This window comes from Sphaerodactylus townsendi, linkage group LG14 (assembly GCF_021028975.2).
Source record: "Sphaerodactylus townsendi isolate TG3544 linkage group LG14, MPM_Stown_v2.3, whole genome shotgun sequence".
NCBI classification, from domain to species: domain Eukaryota; kingdom Metazoa; phylum Chordata; class Lepidosauria; order Squamata; family Sphaerodactylidae; genus Sphaerodactylus; species Sphaerodactylus townsendi.
This window is the reverse complement of record NC_059438.1, coordinates 25,302,690-25,321,388: the sequence shown is the minus strand read 5'-3', so window position 1 is coordinate 25,321,388 and position 18,699 is coordinate 25,302,690. Positions and strand designations below refer to the sequence as shown.

The 18,699-nt window shown below is 60.7% G+C and overlaps 4 protein-coding genes across 4 annotated transcripts; 2 read left to right on the top strand and 2 right to left on the bottom strand.

Annotated features, from left to right (window-relative positions):
- Positions 1–1,485: 1,485 nt before the first annotated feature.
- UTP4 (UTP4 small subunit processome component) lies at positions 1,486–9,792 on the bottom strand. The gene is made up of 16 exons (XM_048515735.1): positions 9,437–9,792; positions 8,928–9,119; positions 8,631–8,715; positions 8,258–8,347; positions 7,492–7,703; positions 6,738–6,909; positions 6,519–6,610; positions 6,263–6,359; positions 6,013–6,077; positions 5,653–5,775; positions 5,409–5,568; positions 4,413–4,519; positions 4,119–4,214; positions 3,604–3,789; positions 2,691–2,801; positions 1,486–2,461 (listed from the first exon to the last, which is right to left on the bottom strand). Exons 1-16 carry the CDS (start codon positions 9,590–9,592, stop codon positions 2,345–2,347), a joined length of 2,061 nt encoding a protein of 686 aa, XP_048371692.1. The 5' UTR covers positions 9,593–9,792; the 3' UTR covers positions 1,486–2,344.
- LOC125443307 (chromosome transmission fidelity protein 8 homolog) lies at positions 9,591–11,109 on the top strand. The gene is made up of 4 exons (XM_048515327.1): positions 9,591–9,596; positions 9,658–9,941; positions 10,054–10,168; positions 10,335–11,109. Exons 1-4 carry the CDS (start codon positions 9,591–9,593, stop codon positions 10,527–10,529), a joined length of 600 nt encoding a protein of 199 aa, XP_048371284.1. The 3' UTR covers positions 10,530–11,109.
- Positions 11,003–16,769, bottom strand: HAS3 (hyaluronan synthase 3). Its single transcript, XM_048515734.1, has 3 exons — positions 16,152–16,769; positions 15,399–15,500; positions 11,003–15,225 (listed from the first exon to the last, which is right to left on the bottom strand). The coding sequence occupies exons 1-3, from the start codon at positions 16,767–16,769 to the stop codon at positions 14,302–14,304; spliced, it is 1,644 nt and encodes a 547-aa protein (XP_048371691.1). The 3' UTR covers positions 11,003–14,301.
- A 497-nt stretch (positions 16,770–17,266) lies between these two features.
- LOC125443306 (basic salivary proline-rich protein 2-like) lies at positions 17,267–18,571 on the top strand. Its single transcript, XM_048515326.1, has one exon. It carries the CDS (start codon positions 17,267–17,269, stop codon positions 18,569–18,571), a length of 1,305 nt encoding a protein of 434 aa, XP_048371283.1.
- Positions 18,572–18,699: the final 128 nt, after the last annotated feature.

Sequence of the window (18,699 nt, the reverse complement as noted above, 5' to 3'; positions counted from 1 at the left end):
GGGCCACGTCTGCTGTGCTGCCACCAAGACCTGGGCACCAGTGTGGGGATAACATGAGCCTGCACTGGGCAGGGGTGGTCCAAAAGATGAACACACACAGTCCAGTTCACAAAAGCACCCATCTCTTCACAAGCTGCGTTCCTCTGCAAATGTCCAACTTGCTCCTCTGCTGATAGCAGCGCAGGAGTTCCTACAAGATCCCCATCAGCCCTGCCCCCCTCCCCCCACGCCAATTGGGCTGCAGGCCCCCGGAAGGGGAGGCAAGGCCTTGCACCTGCTGCGAGGGCCACCACCTCGGCCTGTGTGCAGACGGGGTTTTGCTGCTGATCCCCGGGCAGAGGACGGCTATTTTTAACACGAGTGGCAGATGTAAGCGGCAGTGACCCTGGCCTCCGAGGACATCTTCCTTAAGCAACCCTCCACTGCCCAGGAGCCCGAAAGGCCATCAGCTACAGAAAGAGCTGTCCGGTCCCCCTCTGTGACTGACCCGCAGACCACTGGTCTCCTGCCCAGCCACAAAGGAGCTACTTGGTCAGAACATAAGGGTGAAATGTGTGTCCGGTGGCAGGGTCCAGGAGTACCTTACGGAGGAGCTACAGCAGTTTCCGGGAAGGGAGCTCTGACTCTCAAAAGCACCCCCCGCCCCCCAAACCTTGTGGGTCTTTTGATGTGCTCCTGGACTGGAGTCCAGCTCTTCTGCTGCAGACCAACAACCCCCTAGAACAGGGGTAGGGAACCTGCGGCTCGAGAGCCGCATGCGGCTCTTTTGCTCTTGCACTGCAGCTCCACGAGCAGAGCCGCTGGCCTCATTCTTGCCGGCTGGGCCGCGCTGCAGGCTTCCCCTCTCGCCTGCCCTGTTGGAGCGGGGCGGGCGCTTTCCCGGTGGCCGGCGAGGCCGAGCCGCTGGCCCCATCCTTGCCCGCCCTGCAGGCAGCAGGGTGGACGCATCCATGCGCTTCTCAGAATGAGCGGAGTAAAAGGTAAAAAAACCCAATATGTACAGTGTTATCTTTATTTTAAATGTCAAAAATTATTTGCGGCTCCAAGTGTTTTCTTTTCCCATGGAAAACTGGTCCAAATGGCTCTTTGAGTGTTAAAGGTTCCCTACCTCTGCCCTAGAACAAAGGGACCAGTCCTGGAACGTGACGGCACGTTCCCTTCCCACTGAGCAAAAGCAGGCAGCTCCCACGGCTCCAGGAGGGCCGTCTAGACCGCATGAGTAGGCCCAGAAACCAGGACTCGCATCCCATGCTGCAGCCCCAACAATTTCAGACTGGCCACTGATGCCAAAGTCCAGTCAGCGCTCCCCCCTTGGCCAGGGACAGCTTCAGCCTGTGAATTGGCCACAGCTCTGACTGACACCAGGGAAGCTGGGAGTGAGCAGATTTCCAGTAAAAGACGCTGTCTAACTATATTTGATTCTGCAAATCATCAGAAACGTATTTTTATCATTAAATAAAAACATCCAAAACTGAACAATGGTGATACTTTTCTCCCCTTAAGGACTTTGATTTTTTTTTAATTTTGAAAATGTTACATTTTAAAATGTAGGGCTCAAAAAGTTCAAAACAGTAAGAGAAGTGGCATTACTTTCACAGTAGCCTTAGAAATACATTCTAAGCCGGCCCAAAAAGAATGGCAATTAATGGGGCGGGGCTCACAGCTGGACGGCGGCCCACATGTTCAAGATTCCGCCCAATTGTCCCGGTTGGACTTCCGTCTTGATCACCTCAGCTCCCACAAAGGTGCTCTAGCCATTTTGCCAGTTTCTTTTCATCCTGCCCCTGCAAATCTCCTGTCCCACCAGAAGTTGGTTTTTGTTATTTTGAAGCGTGGCTTCCAGAGGAACGGAGAACAGCAGTTTTGGGTGAGGAGCGAGCACCCCCTTCCATTGCGGGAGGCCAAGACCAGCCTGCGAGCAGATCCCGGGGAGCGCTGGAAGGCTGTGTGTGGAAGCTGGCTGGCCCCTCAGCACACAACTTCTGCCCAGGACAGCCGCTGCAATCTTCGCCCAGGGGCCCGGGCCCTCCAGAGGCCAAGGTTTTGGCGCCTGTCAGTCATGGACAGCAGGAAGTTTTCTTGCCAGCCTCGATTGTGGGGTCACAACCAAGTCTCCAGCGTTTGAGACTCATCAGGGGAAGGAAGCAGACAGAGGTGAGGGAAGAGGCCGGGGAGCTGGACCCAGGCTCAGAGGACAGCCGGCTTCGCCTACTTCGGGTTTCAGCCCACCCAGGAGACGGCTGCCCTGGTTTCCTGCAACCAGGAAGGCTGAGAGGCAGATGGCTGCAGTTCTGTGGTACAGACCACCCTCATGCCACGCAACTCCTGTGACCAGGAGGTTCCTTTACGTGCCAAACTTCTTCTGGAAGACCGGTGGGGGCAGCTGGGCTTTGATGTGCATTACGGGCCGCTCTACCACCACCAATGACTTCTCATCCAGCAGATCCACAAACAGCAAGGGCTGGGGGAGCGAGGGAGAAGCAAGCAGTTTGGTTCAAAAAGGACGGGCCAAAGCTGGCATGGCCTCACAAGGCTGGGCTCAAGGTGGCTCCCCAGGGCTGCTGGCAACTCCACCCAGTTAAGTTGCCAGCCAGGCTGATGGAAGCTTCTGGTCAGCCTGAAGTGCACACCCAGAGTCCCCCTGGGCCCGCCCAGATCCCGCGCTCTCCTTGCGCTGCAAATGTGCTCACCTGATATTTCTTGCAGATCTTGAAGGCGTGGGCGCTACTGCGTCGGGCAGTCTGGGACAGCTGCTTCAGTGACGGCTGGTTGCACAAGACGGCTGTGTCCTCTGGCAGCGGCTGGAGGAAACCATTTCCGCGCAGTTACAACACATGACGTCGCCTCACACTGAATCAGACCCTGGACCCCCCCCCCAAAGTCAACACTGACTGGCAGCGGCTTCCCGGGGTCCCCAACTGGGGTCCTTCACATTGCCCCCTCTGCAGTGGCGTAGGAGGTTAAAAGCTCGTGTATCTAATCTGGAGGAACCGGGTTTGATTCCCAGCTCTGCCGCCTGAGCTGTGGAGGCTTCTCTAGGGAATTCAGATTAGCCTGAGCACTCCCACACACGCCAGCTGGGTGACCTTGGGCTAGTCACAGCTTCTTGGAGCTCTCTCAGCCCCACCCACCTCACAGGGTGTTTGTTGTGAGGGGGAAAAGGAAAGGAGATTGTCAGCCCCTTTGAGTCTTCTGCAGGAGAGAAAGGGGGGATATAAATCCAAACTCTTCTTCCGCAGGCCTTGCAACTGCTGAAGCTGGGGATTGAACCCAGGGCCTTCTGCACGCCAAGCAGGCGCTTTGCCACTGAACCACAGCCCCTCCCGAAGCACAGGGGAGTCCGTGTTCCTGAGCATTAAGAGTCACAGACTCCCTCGTCAAGGTCTCTTGGCCTTGAAAGTCTGGCCTGAGACACTGCAGGGGCAGGAAAGGCCTCGCTCTCGCCCCTCCCCCCACCACCACCCCCGGCAGCCTTGTGTCCCCTGCCTAGAAGCAGTGCCGGAGGGGAGCAGAGAGCGGCTCGTGGGGCAGACAGGGGAGGCCTGCAGCCTCTGGCAGGGCAGGCAAACCCCTCCCCCCCCCCGCCCGCTCCTCAGCACCCACCAGGGCCTTGTCCAGGAGGCAGAACATGTGCGTGTCGTGGAGCAGGATCTGATCGGCCCGCTGAGGGTGGAAGGCAATGTGGGTGATGGGCGTATCCCGCTCCAGCCAGTCCCGGTGGAGCCCCTGCTGCTGCACCTTCCGGCTCCAGGGGGTGTACGCCTTTTCCGGGATGCTGAACTCAAACACCTGGAAAAGAGGGAGGGGGCTCCGCTCTGCTCAGCTGGTCGCGCCAAAGAGGCCGTCGTGACTCGGGCAGAAGTGGGAATGGCTCAGAACACTGAATTCTAGCACGTGAGCTGCAGCCGGTCGTTCGAAGAAAGGCGGAAACAGCACCGAGGGGAAAGAGCTTTCCAGGGCTGTCCTCCGCCTGGGATTTGAAAGATCATGCCAGGCCTACATGATGAGCTTTCCCAACCACCCCCACCCCCCGCCTCTTGGGCACATCAGAAGAACAGCAAGAAGTCTCTGCATAGAGACCTTCCCCTCCAGCACACCAAGAGACGAGACGGCCTCACCTGCTGGTCCGAATGGGCCACAACAAGACTGTTGGTCACCGGGTGAATGGCCAGGGCAGTCACCGGGCAGCTGTACGCAGGCACGACACAGTGAGGCTGGAGGAGAAAGGAGAGATGCTGTTCAGAGCAGAGGAAGAGCTGGCTGGCCTGGGCTGGACCTGCTCCCTCCCACCAGCTTCTGCCGGACCCAGTTTCAGAGACTCGAGGGGTTCCAGAGCACGGGTGCTGGGCAGACCCCCCTTGGCTGCTGGCTAGCAGAGCCATGGGCATAGCAAGCAGGATCCCCTTCCTCACCTTGGCCTTTTGCAGGTCGAAGACACTGACTTGCCCGCTTCCACTAGCAACAGCCAGCCAGCTGCCGTCAGCACTCACCGCCAGCAGGAGAGCCGCTTCTGTGGATTCTGACAGGGGGCAGAAGGGAGAGAAACAACAGCCAAAAATGAAACTTCCATAGAGAGCAAAGCCCTAGAGCCAGGCCATCCGGGGGGAAGGGGGGGGGGGAGGGAATTAGCTCCACTCTTGGAAAGGGTTGCCAGCAAACCAGAAGGAGATTGCGACTGGCCAGGGAAGCCAGGAAGGAGCTAGAAACGACCCTCAAGTGTAAGGATGTGTCACTGGTGTCCAAGTTAATTAATACCAGGGCGTTCCCCACTACTATGTGTGAGTGTGCAAGTCAGAAAACGAGGAAAGGTGACTGGAAGAAAGTTGGTTCCTTTGAAATGAGGTGATGGAGGAGAGTTTTACAACCACCAAAAGTATCAATAAGTTGGCTCTAGGTCAAATCAAGCCTAAACCCTTCAAAGAAGCTGAAACGTCTACAACGCACTTGGTGGCAGACTTCCAGCAGGATTGTTACTCTATCAGCTCTTCCATGCATGGCCAATTGGCTACGCTGGCAGGGGCTGGATGGGAATTGTAGTCCATAACATCTGGAGTGCGCCAAAGGTCTCGGCCAAACCACAATTCCCATCAGCCCCTTCCAGCATGGCCAGTGGCCAGTAGTAAACTGGAGATGGGGTCTAAATTGAGGCTACTGAGCTTCTGTCATTTCCTGAGAAGACAACGCTCGTGGGCAAACAGTGCAAGGAAAATTGGAAGGCGGCAGGAAGAGGAAGGCCCAACATGAAAGGGACTTGATAAGGGACCCCACGGCAATCAGTTTGCAAGAGCTGAGCAACGGGGGGGGGGGGGGGGGGGGGGGGGTTTTGAAGGCCTTTGACTCACAAAGTCACCCCATAACCAAGAAGCAACTTGACAGCACTTAACCAGAAGAGAAAAGGGCGTTTTTACCTGAGCTGGGCTGGAGGGTGTGCAGGTGCTTCCAGGCCCCCGACTGCAAGAGCTTGAGAACGTGCACAGAGCCCCGATCCGACGCCACAAAGAGCCGAGTAGAGTCCGCCGAGAACAGGAGCTGCTGAGCTGCGCAGGCCACCTTTGGCAGCTTGGGAATCTTTGGGGAGACCGGGCAGGGTCACAGGGTCATCCTCCCTGCCTCCTGGCTCCAGAAGCCCCCCTCCCGCTGCCCTCCACTCACCTTCTGCAGAGCGAGGCGCTCCCCAGCCAGTTGGACCCGGTACAGACACAGCCGGGAAGCCGTGGAGTAGGCGATCCAGGTGCCGCAGGGCGAGATGCAGCTGCTGCGGAGGTGCTCAGGGCCCTGGCAAGAAAACCGGGGGTTCACACCGTTGTCCCCTTCATTGCCTCATCCCCAGGCCCAACACCTTCACAGCGGCAGGCCTGCGGAAAACTATAGGAGACTTCACAAAGTCTCTTTCATTGGGACTTCTACAGACTACAGCAGGGAACGTGAGGAGTCTGGCACTCCAGAAGGGACACGTTTTCGTTTGCTCACTGCCCAGGCAGCCACCTGTGCCCTCCCAGGAAGTCTCCTCACCTTGTTCTTGAGCTGCAGCAGGTGCTCAGGGGGGCTGGACACAGGCAAGGTTTCCCCGTCTCCCCCTGAAACAAAAAAGAAGAGCAGGTGCTGGACCCATCAAGCCAGGCCTCGAGGCTGGGGGCTCAGGAGCAGAACATGCCCAGGGGTCAGAGGGCATCCAAATCCTTTCTGCCCCTGCCTGGCAATCCCCAACTGTGCCACCCAAGCACGTGAGCACAAGGCCCTGGACTGCGCCCTTGGCTCTCACCCACAGCTCTGGTGGCGCCCAGTTTCCACAGCTCCAGGTGTTGTGGGTGCTGGAAAAGGAGGAGACGGGCTTTCCTGGCACAAGAAACGAGGCACCTCTGAAAGGAGAGAATGGCACAGCATGGTGAGGGGGGGGAGGCTGACCTTCCCTGGCACGAGATGCATCTGCAGCCTTCTTGGGGGGGGGGGAGTGATGGGGAGGAGACCAGGACAACTTGTGCTCCAAGGGGCTGCGGTGCTGCAGCCCGGTGACTCACGTGAGGGAAGGTGACTTTCCGAACAGCGGCCTCATAGCTCCGTGACTCCACCTTCTCCATCAGTGGCCGGATCACCAGCTGCCCGTCCAGTCCTGCAGCAGCAGCAGGGGAAAGAGCAGAAGGCAGCTGGATGTCAGACCAGGTCATGGCACAGCAGACGAGACACACACACACACCCCCCACCGAAGCAGGCAAAGAAAGATCCACCCAGCGCTCTACCTCCAGAGATGAGTGCTGTAGCCATATGCACCACAGCCCTCACGTCATGCGTGTGGTGCTGGAATGGCTTCGTCCGCACCCACTGGCGCACGGCACTGCCTGCCTTCACCGGAAGCAGCTGGAACTGGTACACAGACCCCTCTGATGTGCCAACAACAATGCTGTCTTCTGCCTACAGCAGCAAGGAGACATGGGGTAAGTTAGGAAACACATCCAGTTTTCTATTCAAGTTGCCCGCCCCCCCACACAGAGCGTCCTGTGGGGCCAGAGTGAAGGCCCATCATCGGGTTGCCTGCAGCTGCCCCAACAAGCGTCTCGCGTCGTCCTTCGTCGGCTCTCCACCAAAGAGGAGCATGCTCTCCCACCGCAGGCCCTCTCCACCCCTCTGCTGCACAGGCACCTGGGCTGGCCCTTAACCCAAGACTCCCGTGACCATGAGTCCAGCTGGAGGGGAGGGGCTCCCCCACACACACTCTTGGCTGGGCAGAGAGCACCCCCTGCAGTCGGGCTCCATAGATTTACTGGGTAGTAGGCAGTTCTACCTTGCAGGAGAATTGTCTTCCCCATCCCTTACCTGACTATTTCACTGGTTTGTGGAACGGCTCATGAACGATAAACCTATCAATATACAGTCCTGACTTTTGATTCTCCCACGTAACGTATCAGGCATTCATTTTGTTTTCCTTCCTTATCTGAGTTCATTGTATCCCCCCCACCCCACCATGCAAAAGCCTGGACTACTCAAGCCCCCTACCTCGGACGCAGCCAAGGACAGCACAGCTGAGCTGCTGACAACAGACGTCTGGAGAAGCGTCCCCATCTCCGAATCCCAGAACTGCACCTTCCCGGAAGAATCCGCACTGACAATGGTGCCATCCGAAAGGAAGGCCACGCTCCACACTATGCACTCCCGGGTATGGGAGCCTGTCAGGTGTCTGTCCACAAGAAGCCGTTGGACTGCGTGGCCTACAAACAAGAAAGCAACATGGATTCCCAGGACCAGACAGGAAAGAAGCAAAGGATCTACCTGGCACCCAAACCTTTGGTCTTTGTGCACACCAACATAACCAGCTCTACGCCAGAAGGCCCTTTATAGAGGGAGGCAAAAGGATAAGTGGCTCGCTGACATGACCTATCCAAAGGCCACTGGCAACCAGAAATGCCCCATCATCTGAAGCAATCTTTGGGGGGCCTGCGAAGGGCTCAGCAAAAATACTCCTGCGTGGATTCTGGTCAGTTGCTAAAGCAGAAAGTGCAGGGCTACAATGCAGCTGCCCAGAATGCCAACTTTAATTACCCTTGCTATTCCAGTTGGACATCTGCCCGCACAGTCCAGAATTGCCATCTGCAGGTGTTAAAGGTCACACTGAACCAAAAAGGAGGTGTGGTCTCTAGGCTCTGTTCGCAGACTGTGGGGAAAACCCACCAGTGTGATCCACAGCAGTTCTCCTCCCCCACCCCACGTCTCTGGACAACTATCAAGGCATGCCAACCTCTGGCCTTTCAGGGCTTGGACTCACCTGATTTGACATCAAAGACACGGATGAAGTCGATGGAGCCAGCAGCAATCCTGGCCCCAGATGGGTGCCAGAAGAGGGACAGGATGCGGCCTGCGGAGTAAGAAGAGAGTCTCAGGAGAAAGGTCTGCAGACTAAATGGAATCTCCATGACTCAAGGCAGGGTTTCGCAGGTACCTATTCCTATGAGGCAGTAACAGGAGGCAGTTTGGGCCTCCGTAGCCCTTAGTGTATAGTGGAGGGGGGGGAGGGAAACTGGCTGGCCACTGTGGCAAAGGTGGCCATCAGCCCCGCCCAGCAGGGCTCTCCTGACATTCTTAAGGGCCCTTTCTCCCTCCAGTACTCAAGCTGACAACTCTCCCCCATAACACACAACCTTTTTGCCTGTCCAAGCTCCTCTCAAACTGGATTTTTTCAGGTAAGATGCAGAAGAGCTTAATGGACCCATCCTCACATCCAACCTGCAAGAAACAGAAAGTAAATCAGCTACCTGTTCAGATTTCTCCGCCTCTAGCAGGGCCTGGAGCTTGGTTTGTCCTGCCTTCTCACAGTCACCTGCAGAACACCCAGCGGAGGGCAAACAGTGGACGCTCCCCACCCTGCTAAGGTGGCACCTCTCTTGCCCATGAGGAGGGACAGAGTTTCCAAGTGCTGCAACCCTTGAGGCACTTACTGCTAATTGAGACCCGGTCGGGTCAGTCGCCATGCTCCAGAGGGGGCCTCCGAAGGCGTCGAGTGCATATCTGACACGCAGCTTTTCCAAGTCATATTCGACTATCTCTCCGCTGAGGCCTACGCCAAAGAGCCGGTCTCCTCCAGCCCAGCAGAGAGCCTCGGGGATCCTCGTCTCGTGGCCTGCGATCACCTGGGGAGGAAGAGGAGCAGATGGGGGAAAGGGGGAAGAGGGGAGGGCCCCAAAGGGGCATGCTGCTGTGGGGACAAGTCTCCCCTGTGGGCAGCTGGGACGGCCACACATGGGCCAGCCGGGGAAATGACCCAGGGGCTTCCGTGTGGGATGGCAGGGCCACCCTTCTCTTCCAGGGCACCCCTGGATCACCCCCATGCTGCTGATCCGCTGACTGCCGACGTGGGCACCATCTTCCCCACTGAGGGTGAGCCCCACTGAGGGTGGCCCCAGTGGTGCGGGGAAGGGGGGGGGGTCCTGGCGGGAGCAGCCCCCACCTTCTCCTGGAAGCTGTTGGCCTGCAGGTTGTATATCTTGACGGAGCCGTCCAGGTGTCCGGCGGCCAGGCGAGCGGGGGGGTTCGCGGACAGGCAGCGGACCCCGGCGGGCAGGAAGGCGAAGAGCCGCACGCGGTGCACCTCGAACTCCCCCATGGCGGCTCAGAGGCGGCGGCTCCGGTCCAGCAGGTCCCGCGCCCGGCCCCTCTCCGCCCCGGCAGGCCGCGGCTGGGTCGCGCCGCTCGAGGGGGGAGCCCCGGAGCCGCCCCCACCCGGGAGGGGCTTCCTCAACCGAGCGCCCGCCGCCGCCTGCTCTGCGTCCGCACGTGCGCGTCGGCCCCGGCCCCGGAAGCGGAATCCCGGCGAAGGGGGCGGGCCTTCCGGGGGCGGGCGGAAGCGGGGTACCAGCGGCGGGAAGTTGGGCCGGTGCGAACGGGCAGAGACGCGTGTCCGGCCGCGCTGGCCGGAGAGCCTCCCCGGACATGGTGCAGCTGCGGCTCTGCAGGTGAGCGAGCGAGCGAGGGAGGGAGGGGAGCGGAGGGGGCGGCCGGGGGGGGGGGGGGGGGCAGGTGAAGGAGCCCCGACCTGGCCTTGGCTGTGCTGTGCCTTCCTTGCAGGGCGGGCGGCGGCCTGGCCGAGTGGGTGCTGGTGGAGCTGCAGGGCCACGTGGAGGCCCGCGACGGGGCCGGCCTGGCGGGGCGCTTGCTGGGGGACCTCCACTTCACCTGCCAGGTGAGCGACTGGGGCGGGGCCGGGCGGGCGGGCGGGCGGCGGGGCCCCCTCTCCTCTCCGGCGGGGAGAGCTCACCCGGGCCCCTCCTCGGCTGGCCCCGCCTGCCTGCCTGCCTGCCTGCCTCCCTCCCCGCGCGCGTCCGACCCTGGTGCGCCTTTCCCCGCAGGGCAGGCCGGTGCTGCTGCTGGGCCACCACGTCCTGTACGGGAAGGCGGTGCGGCTGGAGAAGCCCCTGGCCGTCCTCACCAAGGCGGGCCAGGACCCCCACGCCCACTACGTGGCCCGCGCCCTCGTCCGCGAGAAGCTGCTCTTCAAGACCCGCCCGAAGCCCATCATCACCCACCTGCCCAAGAAGGCCTGAGCCGGACGGCGGAGAGCGCGGGACCCCCCCCCCCCCCGAACACACAGAGAGACACGCACGCGGGCACAGAGCCCTTCGCCCCCAAGCGGGAACGCAGATCTTGGGCCTCCAAGAACCAGAGGCTGGAGACTCTGGCCTGGACCAGCCTGACGTGGACTGGCTCCTCTGCCAAGAGGAAACACATCTGGACTTGCCTTGCCAGAGCGCTGCACCCCCCCCCCACACACACACACACACCTCTCAGGGCCTGGGGTGGCTGCCAAGCCTCTCACCCGTGCCAAGGAACCTCCCCAGAACCCATTCTTGTGCCGCCAAGAGTGGCCATGAAGCAGGCAGGAGGACTTTGGAGGGAGAGGAACCTGCTGGCAGGAAAGCCCAGGAGGCCCGTCTTTTCTTCCACTCTCTCCCTTTCCCAACAGCCCTCTCTCTGCTGCTCTTGGGAGCACCCGAGAGGACCCAAACAAGCACACAGCTGTCTTAACAAGATATTTTATTGTAACAAACGTAGAATACAAAAAAAAAATCCTTGACATTTTCAAAAAATACAAAAAAGGTATAAAATAAATAAGTTTACAAATAACTCTATAGTGTCGTTACTGAAAAGTACAAAAATTCCTACAAAATTTTGTTTTAAGTAAAGAGACAGCAGAATGGCTCAATTAAGATAAAAGAGAGAGTTTGGCATGGAGCTTCGTGTGTCCCCGTCCCCCGTCCCCCCCCCCCCCATGCCTGGGACCAGCACCGGCTGTAGAGGAAGCAGCAGCAAAAGCAGCGTTTCCAGGATGGGGGGAGAGGCAGGTGGGAATTGTGGGAATTGTGGGAGCCACCGCTACCTTTTGTCACAGTGCTGGGGGGGGGGGGGAGCTGCACCAGCTTTCAAATGCGCTCATTTGGGGCACACGTGGGCACACGCACGCCAGCTTGACTACCCTATTTGATCTGGCAGGAGAGGCACCTGCCTGCAAATCCAACTGGTTTTAGTCCAGATGCCTGCAGTGTTCAGAGCCGCAAACTTTCCAAATGAATGGACTCTCTTGCTAACGAGGAGATTGCACGTGGTACCTGGGGGTGGGGGGCACATGGACCTTCCAGCTTGTGCAGGTGTTCCCTGAGGTAGGAAATACTTAACCAGACCACTCTGGGCTGGGTCTAGATGAGGGTAAAAATAGATAAGTTTACAAATAACTCTAGTGTTGTTACAGAAAAGTACAAAAATTCCTACAAACTTTTGTTTTAAGTAAGAGACAGCAGAATGGCTCAATTAAGAAAAACTACCTCTTGGAGACATCTCTGCCCCTCCCTAGAGATGGGGGTAGCAGAGCTGGTTCTGGCCTGGCTGGGAGTTGCCCAAGGCCAGTGGCCGCAGCAAGGCTGGTCTTGGCTCAGACCAGAGTAGCGTCTAGCAGGGCAAACTGTCCTGTTGGTGTCCAATACAAGACCCCATCTAATTTGCAAGGCAAGACATTTTCAGTGCACCGGCTCAAAAGGGTAAGTGGTATTAATAGCATCCATTTGAAGACTCAGTTTGCTGGGTCTGTAACAAGAGACAGAAAAGGTAAAAGATGTAAGGCCCCTGCCCCGGAGGAATTTTGTGGCAGGGGAGGGGGGACTTCTTTCATAAGATGATAATTTGAACAAAATCCACTCTTCCTCTCCCACATCCACATTTTAAGCAAAAATACAAGCTGATGAGCTGTGCACAATGTACACCACCTGCAGAACTTCTACCTTTCTGGAATGGTTGGGCTGATTGGTTTGTTTCAAACAATAATGCAGTGGGGGAAGGCTGTCTAGTTGTGCGTATGTTCAAAGAGTGTCTATGTGTATGTTATAGCCTCTTGCATTGCACAGTAGAAGGAAGCAGCCTATTATGGCAGAGCATTTCTCACTTGGTGGCTACCCTCAGCCCAGACCTGCCAGGTTAAAAGGAATGACAGATTTTCCTGGGCAAAATGAGTGAGATGATGCCATTAGCAAGACCCCTCCAGCCCGTGGGTTCCCCACCCCAGCACAATCTAAAAGGGACTGGAGAAGGAAGAAATATGTGACGAAGCTTCAGTCAACGTGATGTCAGAAACTGGTGGGAAACTCCAGCACAGCTGTAGGTTGCATCCCCTGAAAAGCACAAAAGTCCTAAATCTGGAGCATACAAAATCCTGAGCACATTCAGCACCTGAAACTTAAACCGTACAGATCAATAAAATTATGTCAACATTCGCCTTCCTACATTTCATTGGCATGCCTTAGTTGGGACTCCTAATCTTGACTTTGAAGTTCTGTTTCTCCTAGCAAGAGCAGCACAGAGACAAGGCCCCTCAGTTGTCCAGTGAACTTTCAAAAACTTTCAAAACTTGTAGAAAAACGCGATGTTTAGAAACTTGCTGTTTTCCCTCTGTCAAAAAGAGCTGAAGGCTGAGAGGATCAAGAATCCAAAATTTTACCGAACCCTCCCCCCTCCCCTGGAAATAAGCAGGCTTGCTAGCACAAGAGGCTGAGCGTGCTGGCCCAGCAGAAAGCAACAGAACGGAGGAAATGCTTCCAGCAGCAGCAGGCATGGGCCACTGAACTAGCCCCCGGACAAGGCTTAGTGCCAGATGTCTCCAGAAGCCCATCAGCCAGCCAGCCAGCCACCCTCCACAACAAATCCACCATCTTGCAAGAGGAGGCTCTCCAATGCATTTCAAAGGCTCAGGGCTGAGCAGGTAGAACCTGCTCCAAGTCACATGGCCACACTGGAGTAGCACTGAGGGACAGTCTGCAAGAGAAGCCCCAGAAGGGCCCGTGCTGAGCCTCGAGAGAGGTGGCCATGCAGCATTGGATCTCTCCTTGCTGGTGGGGAAAGCCTGAATGCCCAGCAGTCTCCCTCTTCTGGTGGAAACTTCAGCCCCGCCCCCACCCAACTGTTACAAAACAGGGCCCAGCCCCATTCAGTGGTGGGTTGTTTGGTGGCAAGTGAAACTGGACACACTGCAAGGGAGGAACACAGCACCCTGTCGCTAAAACTCTTCAGCCGCTCCGTCCAGATCTGCAGATACGCTCGTCACACCATCAGCCCCAGAAAAGATCCCACTGGGACATGCTGGATTCAGCTTGTGAGGTTTTTTGGTGTACAGAAGAGAGGGAGAGAGAGAGACACTCTTTGGCCAACAGAGGACTCCTGATCTGGGCAAAGAGCCTCCACACACCCCAACCTCCCTCCGCAAGCGTCCCTCCAGAGCATCCCGCAGAAGGAACAAAGGTTCAGCCCTGCCTACCCTTTGGCTTCCTCCTGGTGGTCAAGCCCTCCCCTATGAGTAGAAGGGCAGCCTCAGAGGGGAAGCAGATCCCCGAGCAGGTGCTAGACTGGGCAGAGAGGCTGGCAGGCTTAGAAGGGCCTCCTCAACAGGCCACCCAATGGGATCTATTGTGCTAGGCAGGGATGAGAGGTCCCCAGACAGCCTTCTGCCAAGTTCACACGAGAGGCGGTCACACCTTGCCCTGGCCGGGCCAGTGTAATCCTGAGGGTTGTGGCATTTGCATAGAATTAGAAGGACTCCTGGAGCTGCGTTTTCCCAAGAGCCTGTGGGGCTCTTGTGTTCCCTAGAAAGACCCTGTTCCGTAAAGTTCTGACAGAGGCACTAAGAAGAGCCCTGCTAGATCCTGTTCCCTGGAGCACATCGGCCTGTTTCCTGGGCGAATCTTCTTCCCTGAACAGCACTCCCAGGCAGGAAGGACCAGCCCTCCTAGAGACCCTCCCCGAGGCAGGGGCTCACCGCTAGCCCCCTTCCTCCAATCACACCTCCAGGAAGGTCAAGCTGCAGTTCTCCTGGGGCTTGCTGCAGCGCCGGGCCACAACCGCCAGGTAGAGGGTGAGCAGCGCCACCCAGTAGCAGGCGTACAAGATGGCTCCTGCAATGAGGAAAGCCAGCTCTGTGTCCGTGAAGAGTTCTTGGCAGTAGGCCGTGTAGGCCAGCCCCCCCAGCAGCACGGCCACCCAGATGGAGACGGGGATGAGGCCGATGAAGTTGACCACGATGGTCCTGCGGCCAGAGGTGCCCCAGCTGGACTTGGTGATGGTGGCGATGGCAAACATCTTGGCCGGCAGCAGGCTGGACATGTACAGCAGGGAGTAGAGCGACATGAAGATCATCTCGGTGTTGCCGCGGAGGAAGCAGGCGTAGGCGGCTTTGAGGATGCCCACCAGCTGCACCGTCAGCAGGAAGAGGAGAATGTTCCAGATCCGGCCGCGATAGAACAGCTGGATGACGGTGGCGATGAGGAAGAAGGGGAAGAAGCCCGTCACCACCGACTCGTAGGTCATCCAGAGGTGGTGCTTGTGGAACCAGAGGGCGCTGTAGAGCCATTCCCGGAAGTAGGACTTGCTCCAGCGGGTCTGCTGGTTAAGCCAGCGGAGGTATCTGGCGGGCGTCTCGGTCAGGCACTTGGAGCGGGCCGTGTACTTGGTCCGGTAGCCCAGGCTCAAGACGCGGTTGGTGAGGTGCCGGTCGTCTCCGAAGCTGCACTTGCTGCCCAAGAACGTCTGGTTGTACCAGTCCTCCAAGAAGTGCTGCAGCAGCGTGTTGCGATACATGCCCAGGGGCCCGCTGATGCACTGCACGCAGCCAAAGTAGGACTGACAGGCCCGCTCCACGTTGAACGCCATCCAGTAGCGCACGCTGCTGAGGAAGGAGATCCACGAGTCGTACTTGTTCAGGATCTGGAGAGAAGAGGAGGAGGAGGAGGAGGAGGAGGGCTATTGGAAGGAGGGTTTCTGCGCCTCTCTGCATGCACCGGCTCCCATCTCAGCCCTTTCCACGGGGTGCTGCCAGGAGGCCCAGCAGGTGGAACTCAGCAAGAGCCCCCCTCCCCCCCCCCTTCGCCAAGCTTCACCTGCACGTCTCCCCCAACTCCGCCCACGCGGGGATCCTCTTCCAAGATGCGAAGCATCTCTGCGGTGCAGGCTGGATCCAAGACAGTGTCCGAGTCACACACCTGGCAGGAACAGGGGGGAGAGACTCTCTCAGCTGGGTGCCTCCCCTCCCCCTTCCAAGGGAGAAGAAAGAAGTCCAGGCAAGATGAGGCCAGCCAGGGAGAGCCAGGGGGCTCTTCCCATCCCAGACCTTGGCTGCCTGTGAGTGTCTGTGCAGGAGGGCCCCCCTGCCTGCCTGGCCCTTTCCCAGGGAGAAGGAGGGGTGGGGGCACCCAACACGCCATCCACCTGCCCTGTGACTGGCCTCCCCCAGCCCTGGCCTGTGCAGAAGGGAGCATGCCCTCGGCACAAGCAAGGCAAGCAGGAAGGGAGGGAGGGAGGGAGGGGGACAACCCCCCCACAACCATGGCAAGGCCAGGGGACTCGGCGCCTCCAGGCGTCTCCCCTCTCACTCCCCCCCCTCCTCAAGGCAGAAGCATCCTAGCAGGCAGGCAGGCAGGCGCCCCTCTACCCCAGAGCCGGACCTAGGGCTGGGCTGGTGGACCCCCAGCTCGGGCCAGCTGCACAACGCGAAGTGAGCCCCCAAAGCAGCACCCCTGCAGGGGAGGCCACTAGGGAGGCCCCACCTTGCCCCCACGGGGAAGAGGACTCCCTGGGGAAGAAGTTTTCGGTGGGGGGGCCTCGGCTGTCCAGCCTTGCTCGGTGGGGCGCACCTGCACGTAGTCGACGGAGCGGCCCAGGGCGCGGAAGGCGGTGTACATGACCTCGCGCTTGCCGCCCCACTGCTGCAGGATGCAGACGTAGGCGTGTCGGCGCACCAGGGCCTCGACGTGGCGGGCGGCGTGGGCGGCCTGGCGCGGGGCGGGCGCGTGGAAGTTGCCGGCCCAGCGGTAGGAGGCGGCGGCGCTGCCCAGCTCCTCGTGGAAGATGTCGCGCATGTAGGCGTCCTCGGGCCCGTTGCCGTCCACCACCAGCACCACGCGCAGGCCCGGCCAGGACAGGCGGCGCACCGAGCGCAGGCACTGGCGCAGGTAGGCCGGGTCCTCCTGGAAGGCGGCGATGCACAGCGCCACCGAGGCGGCGGCGGCAGCGGTGGGGGCCGACGGGGCGGGCGGGCGGCGCATGCGGCGGTGCTCCAGGAAGGCGAAGAGGCCCTGGGCGCACAGGTGCAGGCCCAGCGCCGCGCCGTACAGCCCGAAGGACAGGTGCTGCTGCTCCGTGCGGATGAGCTGCCAGCCCGTCACGTAGGCCGCCACCAGCCCGCCCAGCACCGCCCCCGCGAACAGCCCGGTCCCCGCCACGCGCAGCCCCGCCGCCAGCCGCCCGGCCATCTGCGGCAAGAAGACCGGCACACGTGCCCCGCCTCGGCCGCCGCCGCCTCACGGCCCGGCCCAGCCCAGCCACGACGGGGCGGCCCGCTTCCCCTACCCGGCTGCCACCAAGGCGCACCGCTCCCTCCCGGCCCCTCTGCCGCCCGAGACAGGACGGAGGCCAGCCCCGACGGGGAGGGCGCAGCAAGAGAAGCCCCTGCACACACACGCGAAGGGCCCCCCAGGTCGCCCGCCCGCCCGCCTCCTGGCAGACCTCCGGCAGGACAGGACTCAGGGCCCTGCCCCGACGGGGCTGTTGCCCGTCGCACTGCCGGGCAGCGGGGAGTCCAAGGCTGCCCGCTTCCCTCAACCGGGCCCGGGCGGTGGAGCCCAGCACGCCTTGGCCGGCAGCCAGACTCCCCCCGCCGCCCGCAGGACCGACGCGGGCAGCCAGCCGGGACGCGCGCTCGGCTCAAGTTCCCCGGCGCGGACTTGCCGTGCCTGCCGTTGAATAAAAGATGAGAGCCCGCCCGGCCGGCTCCTCTCCGGGCTGGGCGGGGGCGGAGGAGCAGCCGGGCTGCAGGGAGGGGGCGGGGCCGCCGCGCACCTGTCTCTCCCTCTATTCCTCCCCCCCCACCGGGCAGCCCCCTCTGCCCAGCCGTGGCTCCCCCGGAGCGCCTGGTGTGTGGCGCAGCGAGGCTCGTCGGGTGCCCCCCGCTTCCAGCGGGACCTGCCTGGCGCCGGAGGCGGCTCCTGCCACTGCACAGCCCTCCCCTCCCCTCCCGCGTCCCCGCCCCCTCCGCCGGTGTCCCGCCAGAAGGGCCTGCCGGTTGCCGAGCCCGCCGGACACAGCCAGGGGGCACCGCCGCGACCGGCAGGACAGAGCCCCGCCGTCCGCCGCCGCGGCAAAGACGGGCCGCAATCCACGCGCTCTCGGGTGGAGGGGGGAGCTGCCTCCTGCACCGCCTCTGCGACCCCCCCCCCCGTTTTCCAGGTATCTCCGGCAAGGCACGCCGCTGCCCCGCACAGACGGCCCGAAGGGAAGCTCTCGGCCCGGGGTGTGCGGGGGGAGGGGGGGCTCCGGAGCGGCTGCCCCGGCCGGCCGGCCAACTCTTCTCCCCGGCCGGGTCCGCTTCCTTAAGCGCTCGCCCTCGGCGCTGGCCTTGAGCTGGGCTCCTCCGGCCAGTGGGGGCCCGGGCCGAGCCGGCTACAGTAAACCCCCGCCCGGGCGCCAGGCGCGCTGCAAGCCGGCCGGTCGGGCTGCCGGGGCTCGATGGCGCTTTACCTTGGGCGGCGGAGGGGCGACGGCGTCTCTCGGCGGGGCCTGGCTCGACTCGCGGCCAGCCGGCAGTGGGGGGGGGGGGGGAGAGGAGGCGGCGGTCGGGCTACCCCCGCCCGCCCACAGCTCGCCACGCTCCTTTGCCCCGGTGCCGCCAGCAGAGCCGCGCCCGCCCCCCCGCGCCGGGAGGGCCACGTGCTGCAGCCGCCGAGGACAATGCCAGGTGCGCAGCACCACCTTCCCCGCCGCCGCTCTCAGCCTAGAGCCCCCGCCGGGACTAGAGGCGGGTGCTGAGCACCAGACCCCCCCCCCCCCAGGCTCAGCAAAGCCCCCTTTGCCGCCCGGACTGCAGAGCTTTTCCCTGGGAGGGGGCCTTGGGAGTTGCCCCAGTGGTGAGGAATGGAGGGGGCTCTGCTCCCAGGGTGGGGGGAGGCGGTCCTGCCCAGGTCCAGCGGCAGGAGACCAGCCTGGACCCACAGGGCCCCCCCTTTGCCAGTCTCCAGGGCCCTGGCGGGGTGAGGGGCAGGCTCTTAGGGGGAACTGAACGCTCCAGCACAGCCTACGCTTCATGCAAAGGAGGGGGCCAAAGCCACAGCCCCTGAGCAAAGATGGCGGAACCGCCCCCCCTCCCCACTGGCCCTGCTGCTTCCCTCCACTCGCAGCCCCTCTGCA